Source organism: Pseudorca crassidens, chromosome 3 (assembly GCF_039906515.1).
Source record: "Pseudorca crassidens isolate mPseCra1 chromosome 3, mPseCra1.hap1, whole genome shotgun sequence".
In the NCBI taxonomy this organism is placed as follows: Eukaryota; Metazoa; Chordata; class Mammalia; order Artiodactyla; family Delphinidae; genus Pseudorca; species Pseudorca crassidens.
The window spans coordinates 133227275-133241567 of NC_090298.1; the positions used below are offsets into that span (position 1 = coordinate 133227275).

A 14293-nucleotide genomic window follows, 5' to 3' on the forward strand; every position below is an offset into this window, starting at 1 on the left:
CTTTCAAACATGGAGGAGCGGGAGAGGGGGGCGAGGTCGGCTCGCGCCGGCAGCCCTGCGCGCCCGCCCAGCCCGCGGCTGGATGTCAGCTCTGACAGCTTCGACCCACTGCTGGCCCTGTACGCGCCTCGCCTGCCTCCCATCCCCTACCCCAACGCGCCCTGCTTCAACAACCTGGCCGAGTACGAGAGCTTCCTCAGGACCGGGTGCCGGGGCGGCGGGCGCGGACGGCCGCGGGGCGCGGCCGCGGGCTCTGGGGACCCCGCCACCGCCGCCGCCGGGCCCTTGGGCAGGACCCGCCGCCGCCCGGACATCCCCGCCCCGGACCCCGAGCGCATCCAGCGCCTCCGCCGCCTCATGGTGGCCAAGGAGGAAGGGGACGGGGCCGCCGGGGCGCGGCGGCGGGGTCCGGGTCGGAGCAGGAAGGCGCCGCGCAACGTGCTCACGAGAATGCCCTGTGAGTCCGGCGGGCGGGGCTGGGGCCGGGCCAGCTGTCGAGAAGGCGGCGGCCCTGGAGGCGTTTGCGGGGTGATAGCGGCTTGGTGCGGGTCTACGTGTATCGGGGGAGGGTCTTGGTATATTGAGATAATCAGCGACTGTGGGGAGGGTCAGCTTGAGGAGTGAAGGGTATGTCTGAGCTGCGGGGGAAGAGTGGTAAGGCTGTGGAGGTAATAAATAGTCGTGGGGAGTGTCTGCTTGGATAACGTGAGTAAAGGTGATGGGGTCCACGGAACTGCCTACAGAGGTGATGAGGAGCCTGCAGAAAGGATCTGCAGGAGTGATGGGGGGTCCGGAGAGGTGGTGGGCCTGGAAACCGGACCTCACAGGTAGGGTTTGCAGAGGTGTTGAGGTCTTGGGACCACGCACGGTGCGGGGAGGGACGGCATAGCCAATATTAGGGGTGGGAGAGTGCTTGGTCATTGAGATCTGGGGATGTTGGGATGCAGTGTGAGGAAATCTGTTCAGGTAGCACAGGAGACATGATCCCACAACCCCTGCACATTAAGTGACAGCTCGTTCTCAGTGCTGTAAGCAGGAGAAGGGCTGCAGGGTGCTGATATACCTATGTTCACATTAGCAAGTCACAAGTCCTGGAATGCAGCAGGCACAAAATGCCAGTGAAGCACAGACGCTATTTTACGGCCCCTCTGCCAGGCTGAGTGCAGGACTGTGTCTGTCAGGCTCATACTACCATATGCACAGGTTATTTCATGTTCTGAAGGTGTAAATGGCACAAGGGAATTTCTTGCAGCCTCCTAACAGATCCTTAGAGTAAAGCTGTAAACAGCAGAAGTTGCTAATGTGTGTTAGGTCTTGTATAAATGGAATAAAAAACAGCCCAGGGTTATATCTTTGTCATCTGGCAAGCAGTTCTGACATCTGCCCCATGGACACAATGACCTACTTAGCCATTCAGAGCATCTGTATACTGATAGCTAAATCTTGGCATTATTAAATCACTGCCTTTGGAATGGAGGGTTGTGCTAAGCAAAGGAATATTTTGTTTCATTTCTAGAAATGTGTTTGTTATGAGAGAAACATCCTGAAAGGCTGAGTGCCGTTAGGGGTGGCTTTGTCGGATGATTTACTATGCTGGAGAATCCCTGCCTGAGCTAGGGTTTATTCCAGTTTGCTTGCCCAGCAGTGGCACAAAGATAGATTATGCATGTTCCTAAATTAAGAGCAGTTTGGGGGACCTTATTTTGCCCATACTTTTTGCCACTATCAGATCTTTGAAATGCACTCCAAGTCTCAGATTGTAACATTTATTTCCATTTTGCCAATCATTGCTTTGCTTCCAAGATTTTCAAGAGAAAAGAAATATTTCTATGTGGTGGGTGGTTTTGCCTTTACCTGTGGAGCACTTTGCTATATTATTGGTATGAAAGTGTGTGAAAGCCAACTTTATTGACTTCCCATGATAAATATATGCCTGGAATCAAAGTCTCAGAATGTGCCCTCGGCACTGAAAATTTTAATCCCACCACTGGAAACACTTGGGTGTACATGGTAAAGATGAGTAGATAGCACAAAGAGTTGATGACCTTCAGAAAGCGAAAAAAGTACAGAAGCGTGGGTGAGGATTAGATTTTTTCAAGAAATAGTTCATGTATGAGGTCAGCTTTAGGTCTTGAAGTTAAGGAAGGGCATGGTTGAAGATAACAGCAATTATTTTAAAATCAGACTATTGAGGTATAATTTACACATAGCAAAATTCACTCTTTTAAAGTGAGTTTTGACAAGTGTATGGTCGTGAAATCACCACCACAATCAAGATACAGAGCAAATCCGCACCAGAAAGTTTCCTCATGCCCCTTTGTAAGTCAGGTGGTAACTTTATTGTTGTTAATTATAGCTGCTATTATTGAGCCAGTATGTGCTATACACAGTGTTAAGCCCTTTAGATGCATTGCATCTCATTTTACCCTTGGATCCACTTTTATAGATGAGGAAACTGACACTCATTGAGTTCAACTTCTTGCCCAGCATCACGTGACTAGTCAGTTTGCCGCTCATCCTGGGTTGTCCCAGTCCAGGGGCTATATGCTTAACCATTATGCTAGTCTCAGGAGAGGAAGAATACATTCTAATGTTTCCTTCCTTGCTTTTTTTTTTTTGGTGGGTGGAAGATGCTGCATATGTGGTTTGTGTCCAGATCAATGAAAACTGAATTTGGGTCCAGAAAGGGATTGGTAGCCAGAATGTTTTGAAGACCAAAGAGTTTTTCTTTGACTTTGTTATGAGAGAGAGTGGGAACCATGGTGTATATTCTTAAGCAAAAGGCTTTGTAGGGCAAATGTTTCTGATTGCTGAGTTTCTAGTAGTAAAATGTGTTTGGGGAGGTAGAGTAGAGCACAGCCTCAGCGGCTTGACTGCCTAGGTTTGAATACTTGCTCCTCCACTTTCCAACGGTTTTACTTTAAGCAAGTTAATTAAACTCTTTGGGGCCTCAGTTTCCTCATAAGTGAAGTGAGGACAATAATAGAATCTAGTTGTGAAGTTTAAATTAGTTAACACATTTAAAGGTTTACAATTGTAATGTGGCCTAGCATGTAGGGAAATACTCAGTGAGTGTTAAATGTCACTGTTTTTATTGTTGTAGATTGTTGTTGTGGTTATTATTAGTTTTAGACTCTCATAATTAAAAGGCCCAGGTCAGAATGCATATAACCTGCCAGTATTGACTGTTGGCTCAGCTGTTTACTAGGTAAGTAACTTTGAGCAAATTATTTAAACCTGTTTGAGTTGTGAGGATTAAATAATGTGTATAAAGTTAAACTTACCATAGGGCCTGGCCCATACTGAGGGCTCAGTAATTGGTGATAATGTTGGTGACAGTGATGATGATGCTGTTGCTGATGTGAAGGAGGGGAGCTAGGAGACTCTTGAAGCAAACCAGTCGTCTGATGGGCCCTGGACTGTATTGTTAGTTGTGGAAAGAGAAAAGAAAGGGCAGGTCTTAGTTATTGAGAATCTAGTGTTTGGACTTAGTATTGGCTACAAGCAGGGAAAAATAAGAGTGGGGTTAAAAATGACCTGGATTTGGAAGTGTGTGGCCCAAGAGTAATGGCAATGGAGAGTGGGATTTGGAAGAATAACTTTTTCAAAGATAAGGCATATGTGTATGTGTATATATGTGTGTGTGTGTGTCTGTGTGTGTATCTATCTATCTATATATATAGAAGCCTGGTTCATATCCATTTGGAGTTTGTCACAGACACTGCTGCGAAGAGATTCAGACTGTGCCTTCTGATTCAGATAGTGAAGTTCATTTTTGTCTTGGCGTTTTGCTCTGATAGGTGGTGCTAGTGTTGTATTTTTGATCACATAAGGAGAGAAATACTCCCTGGAATTACACCTTATTAAATCTTTGGAAGAAAAAAAATCAAAAGAAAAGCACACATGTGAGGGTGGAAAACCTGAGTTTGCCATTTAATTAGAATGAGACAGTTGTTAAGATACATGCCTGTCCTTCCTCTCTGATTTAGGGGTGCATGGGGAGAAGTGGTGCCCCTGTTTTCTTTCAAGTTAGAAAAAGAGTGGTCTTTCCACCCTTTGTGGAACATATACGTGTATGGTGAGAAAGGGGAGTGAATGTGTATAGGTAAACGGAATAATCCAGGCATTGTGATCAGTTTCTAAGAAATTGAACTATAAAGGCTTATTCCTTACATGACTCTAGAAGTTAACTAGTCTAACCTCATTTTATGAATGAGGAAATTTGGGCTTATAGAGAAAAAGTTGTTCGCCAAGTTCACACAACTAGTTATAATGACCTAAAATTTGTTTACAGTGCTTGATTTGACACTGTCTATAACACATATCCAGATATATGTACATACATCTTTATATGTCATAGGTTCAAAGAATTTTAAAAGATGGCTAGAGGAGGGATAGGTGATGAAGATCAGACCAAGGTTCTCATGTTCCTTTCCAAGGCCACTGTTTCTGTCACTCTGCCTCCAACTGTGCCTTCTTGCTGAACCCTCAATCTGAGGGTGCCAAGTCACTTAATCCAAGCATATCTTCTTGTGTTAATTTATCACTGCCATCATTTATAAGCCAATCTATGAGTGAGGGGTAAGGAGGTTAAGAGTAACCACCTTAGTTATCCAAGTTGAAGTGCAAGACTTTTGTTCTCTTTTATGCCACTAGAAACAAAACAGAGATTTTTTGTTTGTTTACTGTCAATGACAATAACTTCCAAAGAATTGTGCCTTGCAAACTTGGGGGGAAGAATGAGACTGTGTATGTGTGAGTGTGAATGTGACTGTGAGAGAGAGAGTGTGTGTGTGTGTGCACGCGTGTGCTCACGCAGTTTTCTTTAGGGAGATTTTATGTAGTATAGCCAGCATATTTTGAAGGCTAAGTTAACATGAAATAATAAAAATAAAATTCAGCCTTGCTCCCAAGCTCTGAAAATAAGAGTCCATCATAGTAAAAGCTGCAGTTTATAATCCCAGCATTCCTCCCATGAGTTGTCATACTGCTCTTTTTGTATGATGCTTATCAGCAATGTCATAAGAGTCAGATGCTCAGCAGGTGCCTTTATACCAGCAAGGCTTGGAATACAACCAGGCCTCTTCCTCCTAGTGTAAAGATGATATACACTGAAACACTAGTGGCCCCAGAGAGCTTGTGCATGAAGTAGCTCAGACTTGAGAGGCCGAAAGGCCATTATTTCTTAGACGATTGCATGTGTTTCAGGGCAAATGAGTTACATGGTTCATTTCCTTTAAACCTATGACGAGGGTTTTTGTTCTTTGGAAGGCTCAAGCTGGATATGTGGTTCATGAGCTTTATCCTGAAAAAGGTTGTCTTAACAGGGCATAGAACTGAGAAGAATCTAGCTGCTGATGCACACATTTAATGTAGTATTTCTTTTTTTCCCAAAAAAGTTTTAAAATGATGGTGCCTCTTAGAATCAGTGACATCATAGAAATAGGGTAGAGAGGTAGTGAAACATTTGGATGGTAGCCATACAGCTCGTTTATCCACGTTCCAGGTAATCTTGTTTCGATTCAGTGTGCATTGCCTACGCTAGCCATTTTGCCCACTGGGCCTTCCTGCTCCTGTGGTGTGGCTGACACTACACCGTGTTGCCTTGTGTTGCTGGAGATGGTTGGGTGGTCTTGGTTGTTAATTCTGGGAATGAGAGCAGGTGTTCATGCTGTGCTGACTGTTCTTCTTGTTTCAGTGCACGAAGGCAGCCCTCTGGGTGAACTCCATCGTTGTATCCGGGAGGGGGTGAAGGTGAATGTTCACATCCGCACTTTCAAGGGACTTCGGGGCGTCTGTACGGGCTTCCTTGTTGCATTTGACAAGTTCTGGAATATGGTAATTAAACCTTTCTCAAGGGGCTGGAGAACCTTCTAGGGATTAAATTTTTCATATATCTCAAGGACCTTATTCAGCAAAACCTCCAGAATAACTTCCAGAGGAGCTAGAATCTTTGCACTCTCTTGGGCAATAACAAAAAAGTTCTTTTTATTGCTTTTCCCAAAGGCAGAGGCTTTCACCTGGAGTGATTTTGCCCATTCCTCCTTCCCAGGGACATTTGGCAATGTCATTTGTTTCGATTGTCACGACTGTGGGATGGGGTACTACTGGCATCTAGTGGGTAGAGGCCAGGGCTGCTGCTGCTGCACATCCAACAGTACACAAAACAACCCCCCCCCACCCCCCGCCGCCCTGCCCAACAACAAAGAATTATCTGGTCTAAAATGTTATTAGTGCCAGGGTTGAGCAATCTAGCCTTAAGGAATAATTACTTATTTCATCTTTTAGTAATTTTATGTTGATTTCCTACCAACTATTTTTCATTCATTTAAAAATATTTGCTGACTTCCTACTTTGGCTGGGCACAGTGCTAGGTACAGAAATTTCAGAAAGGAACTTTTACTCTACAGCTTTCGGAAAGACAGATGTGGATAGAGGGGAAGCAGACATATTAATACGCCGGACACTTTGCATAGTGTTTCCTTGTGAAGGAGCGTACCACGTGCCCTCAGTCTTCTAGAGGCTTACTGTCTATTTACTAAACATTTGTAGGAGAGAAGGGATATATTATAGCACAACTATGATAGGAGGCAGTTAAAATAACTTTGATAATAATAATAGCTGCTAATACTTATTAAGCCCTTGCTATGTGCCAGATACTGTACTAAGGGCTTTATATATACTATCTCAATGCATAAGTTGTGGGTCTATCACTGTTTTATTTCACAAATGAAGCAATTGAGGCTAGCGATTTTGGAAGATTGGTCCCAGATCACACTGTTAGTAAGTGAAAGGACCATGACTTTATCCTTTCTGGCTGCGGAGACCATGTTTTAAGCTGTATGGAATCAGAAAACCTTGATTTGAATCCTAGCTTCACCATTTGGTAGCTGTGTGACTCTAGGCCAAGTAATTTCTCTGAGCCTCAGTTTTCTCATCTCTAAAGTGTAGGGAAAATATTTTATTATAATTTTACCTTTGAAGGAAAAGATTTAAAAGAATATATTTGATAACAGTGGTGGTAATCATAATACTGTCAGCTTATATTTGTAGGGTGATTCACACTTTTCAAAGTAATTTCTCATACCTGATCTGATTTGATCCTAATAGCTCTCCTGTGAGGTTGATCTCTCCACAACAAGAATTCACCAGCAATTCTATGTGTTACCCTGGTTAATCTCTATTAATTGCTGTCATAAGACTGAAAAGGGAAAAGCAGCAGTAGTGTTTCTTAACGTGTGGTCTGAGGCTGTCCTGCATCAGAATCATGGGGTTTTTGGTTCAAGTAGAAAGTTCCTGGGCTTCATCCCAGGATGAAGAATCTCTAGGAGGATAGCCTTAGATTTGTATTTTAATAAACTTCCTAGATATTCATGCTCCCTGAAATTTATGAACCTCTACCCTGCGTTGGTAAAGTCACCTTACCATAGGGGAAACCCATCTTACATGGTCATAGCCGCTTGGAATTCCTATTCAGAGGGTGCCACGTATAACCATTTGTTTCTGCCCAAGAGCTGAGTCACCTGTTAAGGTTAGTTCTGCTATAATTAGATGTTATTCTGCCTTTTAAATTTTTTCCTGAAAGCTATAAAAATAATATTTGAATGCTACCTTATTTTCCCCACTTTGGTCTGTTTTTCTCTAGGCACTTACTGATGTGGATGAGACCTACCGAAAACCTGTTCTAGGCAAAGCATATGAACGGGATTCTTCATTGACTCTCACTAGGGTAGGCAGTTTCCCCTGACTTTCTGAGTACCCAACATGCTTTCAAGCTTAGGAATTAAGATCACTGAGCCCAGGGACCAGGGTTTCCAAGTGGAAAAGCCCTATTGCTATCAACCAGGTGTGCCTGGACCACGGTCTTCATTAGTCTCTTCCCATGCATCCAGCGAATCAAAAATGAGTCTGTGCTTCTTACTTGCATATTGTTTGAACAACAAGTTACCTCTTATAAGGTTTAAAAGTCTTTCAGTTTTATACCATAGAAAAAGTGGGTGCCTTTTCTCTTGACATATTCATTGATTCATCTGAGTTACGGCTAGAAATAGAAAATTCGTTACTAACTTTTTTTTTTTTTTTTTGTGGTACATGGGCCTCTCACTGCTGTGGCCTCTCCCGTTGTGGAGCACAGGCTCCAGACGCGCAGGCTCAGCGGCCATGGCTCACGGGCCCAGCCGCTCCGCGGCATGTGGGATCTTCCCGGACCGGGGCACGAAACCGTGTCCCCTGCATTGGCAGGCGGACTGTCAACCACTGCGCCACCAGGGAAGCCCACTAAATTTTTAAAAATTGCAAAGCAAGCAGTCCACAGAGCATGATAAAGGAATCTAGTCTTTCTTCTACATATTGAAAGAGGGATGTTGTAAGCTAAAGGGAAGGCTAATACTTGTCATTGCTTTCCTTATAGCTCTTTGATCGACTAAAACTGCAGGATTCCTCCAAGAAGGAAACAGATTCCAAGTCTGCAGTTGAAGACTCCACTCTGTCCAGATACTCCCAGACATCCACCTGGAAGGTGGCTTCAGTGTGGGGACGAGGAGACACTGACCGGGGTTCACGCAAGCGTTCCCGCTCCGTCCCTTCTTCCCTGCAGGCATCGGCAAGGGAGGAGTCCAGGTCAGAGCTGTCAGGGAGGACTACACAGACAGAAGGGTCGAGTGCGGGAGGTACCTTTTCCAGGGCCACCACCCTTTCCAGGGGCCAGCCCCGTAAGAAAAAGCGAAAGCCCAAAGTGGATTACCAGCAGGTATTCACTCGACACATAAATCAGATTTTCATTCGAGGCGAGAATGTCCTGCTGGTTCATCTTGCACAGTGACCAGCTCGGCCTCACTTGAGCTTTGGTTTTTCGAAATAAAATGCATGAATCGCTGCTATGCTATATCCTAGTATCCCAGTGAAGCTATGAGTTGGAATGATTCCCTCTGGTCTGCCATGTGCAGAGCATAGAGCCAGGCTCGGGCCTTCTGGGAGATGAGGTCCCTGAAGGGGAAATAGGCCTTGAGAGGGTGGGTGGGTGTGTGCATTAATATCAAGGCAAAAGCTGTACAGAGGTACATGCATCTTATTTGGTATCGTGGTCTACTTCAGACACTCAAACCAAATACTAGATTTGAATTAGGGAGCATGGTATGAATTGAATTCACTCCACAGACACTATAGCACGGTGAAGGAAAAAAACACCTCAAAAAGAATGATCTCATTTCTAAAAGCTAGTGCCCTGAGTACTCATAAATTTGTTTCTAAGAGTAGCAGTATAAATCACCCTGAGCCCTGAACCCACATCTTGTAACTGACCTTTGAATTTTGCTCTACACCATTCTCTCTTGATCAAGAAATGTAATTTGTTATCTTTTAATATCTATAAGATATAAGAAGCCCACCAATTTATGTAAGAGTGAAATTTGGGTAGGTGGTATGCTCAAAGCATCTAGCAATGAATGCTGTGTTTTTATGCCTCTCCACTTTATGGAAAGAAATATGGGACCTCGTTGTTGGTCTTCCTCTTGCCAGAGATAGCTTCTGCAAATGGTGTACCAGATGGGACTATAAGATGCTCTTGTCCTTCTCTTTCACTTCTGTGGCATGGTGCTAGTGCATGTACCCTGTGTATTGCCCCTCTGTATATAGTGTGACCTGTCCTGTGAGCTTTATGTCAGGAGACTGTGACCTTCATGTCTGGCTTCAAAGAGTTCTGCGTGGACTCAATAATACACACTCATTATGTGGCCGAGAGTACTCTTTCCAGGCAGGGCTGGCCCCTGTCTAGAGTATCTTGTAGGATGGTTTCCATGAAACAGGGGTGGAGTTTTATTCCCTTGTTTCAGACCAAAGAGGTTCTCACAAAGTACAGCGGTGGTGTCTGTAAGGGACACTTTACTCAGCCTGGCTTGAGTAACAGGAACACTAGACCACCTGCTACTACTTCTACTTGAACCATATGCTTTTCCAATCACCAGTGCAAAATAGGCTATATCTTGACACAGACTGTTAGGCAACGTTGACCTTTTGTTTTGTTAGTTTATACATTATTTGGTTTTATTTTAGATAACTTAGGTTCAAAGTGAGAATGATAAATAGCTAACTAGTTAAAACGTTTGAAAAGAAAAACTTCCTCTGCTGTATTTGTCGTGTTACTTAAATAAGCCTTCTGAGAAGCTGGTGAATCAAGTTCAAGGAGCTGGGACTCTGGCTCATCATGTAGTGAGAGGAGAGCAGACTAACCCCTCTGTGCCTCAGTTTTTTCCCACCAGACACCTACCTCACAGGGGCACTGAGTAAAAGAATTTGGGGAAGGCATTTTAAAGTCTTTTAACACGTGTAAGTGCCATGAGTGATTTTTACTCACCCTGTTTCATAGCCTGGTAAAAGTTCAGTGTTTCATGAGCAAGGTAGGTGCTATATAATATCAGAGAGTAATCTCCATAGGTGTCACAGTTACGATCTTGTTATCAAAAAGCAGTGATATCTTCAGGAACTGTTTTCCATGTTCCGTTCCTTCCTCCTAAGGGACAATGGAAGTGTTCAGAAGAGTATCTTCAGTAAAGGAAGAGGGGCGTTTCGTTGCTGCCCCCCCCCCCCGTATCCCAGCCCCCACCCTCTGCTGGTCAGGATGAGAGGGAATTCCACTGCACTTTCTGAGGGGTTTATATGACAGCACCGAAGGAAGGATGCGCACCTAAAAACAACGCATCCCCAAAGAGGCATCTGTGGAAGTTGTTTTGTTTTGTTTATTTGATTTTGTTTCAAAATGCATTTTAAATATACTCTTTAGAGCCAGATTAGGTGCACTATACATTTAGAGAAGTTCTAGGTTACAAACGCTCGTGAACAATTATCTTTGGAATCTGCCAGTCTAAATCTCTTCTAAACAGTATGGCTAAAATCTCAGTTCCCCAATTAGTAGTTGTCTTGTTTAATCATCAGGCATCCCTGCCTCTACCTCTTTACCAGTCCTCCCTGTTTGGCAGTTGCCATCTGTCTGTCCTCTTGTCCCTCAGCTAGAAGCTGTAATGGTTACTAGATTTTCCCAATAAAGTGGAAATTTGGAATCAAAAGGAATATAATCAATTTCCATTCATTGTAGTGCCTGATTAAATCTAACCTGATTTATTTTAAACACATGCTCGTTTTCTAGTTTGCATTTAATTTTCATGTATCCATATAAGGATTGATTTATTGCTTTTCTGCCCAAGTTACTAATTCTGGATCTGAAAATTATTTTAAAACTGTGTGTCGGGCTTCCCTGGTGGCGCAGTGGTTGAGAGTCCGCCTGCCGATGCAGGGGACGCGGGTTCGTGCCCCGGTCCGGGAAGATCCCACATGCCGTGGAGCCGCTGGGCCCGTGAGCCATGGCCGCTGAGCCTGCGCGTCCAGAGCCTGTGCTCCGCAACGGGAGTGGCCACAGCAGTGAGAGGCCCGCGTACCGCAAAAAACCAAAAAAAAACAAAACTGTGTGTCATCTGTCTTATGTGCCCATATACCCCCATTTATTTGTTTGGTTTGGACAGTGATTCTGGAATGAGTATTATCTAGTAAATGTGCTGTTGTGTACAAAGCATGATAACCATATTTTTAGAGAAGTAATTTTTTTAATTATTGCTTTTTCTTTATTATGGGAGAAATTGTTCAAAAGGAATGAAAAATATGTCCTAAAAATGTATATGCTGCTCAAAAATGTGGTCATCTAGGACATTTAAATAAGTTGCTATGGAAATAGCTGAAGTCTTCCTCAGAAGGCAAGAAAAGAAAAGGGGAAAGTAAAAGCCAGAATGGTAGATTTCTGGAGGGCCCCCATCAACTCGTCGAGGGTGTCCTAAGCAGCCAAAACACAGCAAAACTGGCTTCTGGTATTCTCTAGGGATTTGGGCTTGAGACACTAGTACTTATTTTTGAACATTCAACTTTGATTCTTCAAAGTAATCTCTAGACATGGCAGTGTGTTTTCAGGGCAGTTCACAGGGCAGACCTGTACACTTGTTGAGGTCTTCTCAGGAGTATCCAGCTTTGTTAGGAAGTAACAAGGGATCGAGAAATGGAAAGTGTGGCTGCACCCCCAGAACGATTTCATGAGCCATTCTTTGTACACAGAGATGGTTCTACTGCTTCACCACTAGGAGAGACTGTACTTTAGGTTGTTTGTGCTAGTATTTGGGAAGTATTTCTGCTTCCTCTGAGAGACCATTTACAACAGGTGGGCCGTTTGTGCGATGGTTAGCTGGAGTTATCAGTGTCTAAGGCAGGTGGCCTTGGACTGGTTGGTTCCTTGCTCTCCGTGCATGGCGCATGTCAAGTCAGAAAGCCTAGAAACCATTAGCGTTAAAGTCTAGGTGCGTAGAATCCTTGCTAGAGTCGTTAGCGAATGAAGAAGGGCTTTACCTATCCTCATGGTGAAATAGTCCAGGAGTACTTTTAGAGATTGTCAGGCCCTGAGCTATGAGCTGCCCTTCATCCTCAGAAGGCTTACAGAAACCTAGGTGTACTGCTTCTATCCCTTGAGAAAAAATGGAAACCTAACTTGATGTAGAGTGGCTATTTGTATTTCTGTTTGTACTGTTTCCATAGCAGCTGGCATGGGCAAAACCATGAAATAGAATCTGTTCTGTAAATTACTTCTTTAAGTTTCTCTTAATTTTGCCTTTAGGAAAAAATTAAAATTATTCAAAGACAGCTAGCTGTCACTGGTGCTGCCCCAAAGCTTTCTAAGCCTTTGTGTATTTTTTATGAAAGAAATGGTTGCTGAGGGAAGGTAAAGATTCACCTAAGAGTATCATGGTATAAATGTAATGGTTTCCAGATGTTTTAATTTTCCTTTTCCTGTGCCAGATACAGAATGCAGTCGACCCCTTTTCAGTAGCTTCTGTTCATCAGCCTGTGTTCTTCTGGGCAATAACTCCCAGAAGGCTTTTCTTAGTGATTGTAAAGAAGGAAAATCCCATCTAGGCCTGTGTGGCAATGGTGAGTGGTCTGTCATGACTTTCTGGCAAATTGAGTTGATGGATTTAAGATAAGCCTTTGGGGTTCCTGCCACAGTTTTCTGGGCTCTGAGGAAGGGTTGGGCCTCCTTTACTGTCGGTGTTTCGAGTATTTTTCACATGTTTGTAAGTTCTCTTGCACTCCTCTAATAAAAATGAAAGCTCTCTGTCAAGAAATGGCTTTGGATGGTTTGGAGATCTGGGGGAGGGGGTGTGTGTGGAAGAAGTACACCTGAGACCTTCAGCTGGTCTTATTTATTTAGAATAAAGAGTAGTTTGATAAGCTACCAGAGTTAGTGCTTCTTTAAAAACATTCTCTGAAGAGATAGGAACTGTCCCTCAGGAAAGCCGTAAAAGCTGTTCCGAATACACTGCAATTGATTTTGATTTTTAGTCCTTCCGAGCAAATGTCTGATGTTATGTTTTTAGAGCTGTCGGTGGGGGGGGGGGGGGAATGTGTTTTTAAAAAATTTAGGGGTGATTGAAACAATGATTGTCTGGCTGAATTATGTGTGAGCTAAGTTCTAGGGCAGCAGTCCAGTTCTTTTTCTGTTGTCCTGACAGCAAAGCAGATAGTAAGCAGTGTCTTAAAAAGTGATTTGCTTATTTCATACTGACATCTAAAGGCATTAGCCTTCTGTTTGGCAATCCTGGGGATACCCCTCTGCACCGTGACTTATTAATGTTTTTTAGACAAGGCTAAACCTGGATGACTCTCTGTATTTATAGTTTCACTGTTCATATACCAGCTGCTAAAAGAAAAAACATGACTTTTATTCTTGTCTTGAAATTACTCCTCATTGTTAAATTCACCTAAACCCTTCCTCCCAGGAAGGGTTTAGGTGGGTTGCTGCTAGTAACGTCAGCTTGCAGTGTTCTTCTGCTTTAGGTATTTGTCATATGGGAGTCTGGAAACTGTAATAAATATGATTAATACAATATACTGGCTGCTTTGTGTCTGCTGATTGGAGAGGGGTGGGTGCAGAGAAGGAGGCAGAGGAGTCTGTTACCAAGGGAGGACACTGATCTAGAAAGCTGAAACATCTCAGGCTTTCTGCAGTCTCATTGTTGTAACCTTGTGCCTTCTCTTTACCAGAGCTCACACACCTACATCACTATCCTTGAGCTTGCTTTGTTGTTCCAAGTTTATTTGAAGTTCACGCTTAGAAAAGGAAATTGGTCCACGTTGTGAATTATCTCCTCTAAGCCCCAAGCAGTGGTAATTGCTCTGTGAATTTATTCTACCTAATAGCTCACTGGCATTAATCCACTCTCTTCACAACCTGCTGAGATCACCATTGACTCTGCTCACCTCG

At 43.6% G+C, this 14293-nt stretch overlaps 1 protein-coding gene across 1 annotated transcript; it reads left to right on the forward strand.

The window, feature by feature from the left end:
• On the forward strand, window positions 1-13918 carry LSM11 (LSM11, U7 small nuclear RNA associated). The gene is made up of 4 exons (XM_067732403.1): window positions 1-457; window positions 5699-5838; window positions 7646-7729; window positions 8411-13918. Exons 1-4 carry the CDS (start codon window positions 10-12, stop codon window positions 8819-8821), a joined length of 1083 nt encoding a protein of 360 aa, XP_067588504.1. The 5' UTR covers window positions 1-9; the 3' UTR covers window positions 8822-13918.
• The last annotated feature ends 375 nt before the right edge of the window (window positions 13919-14293 follow it).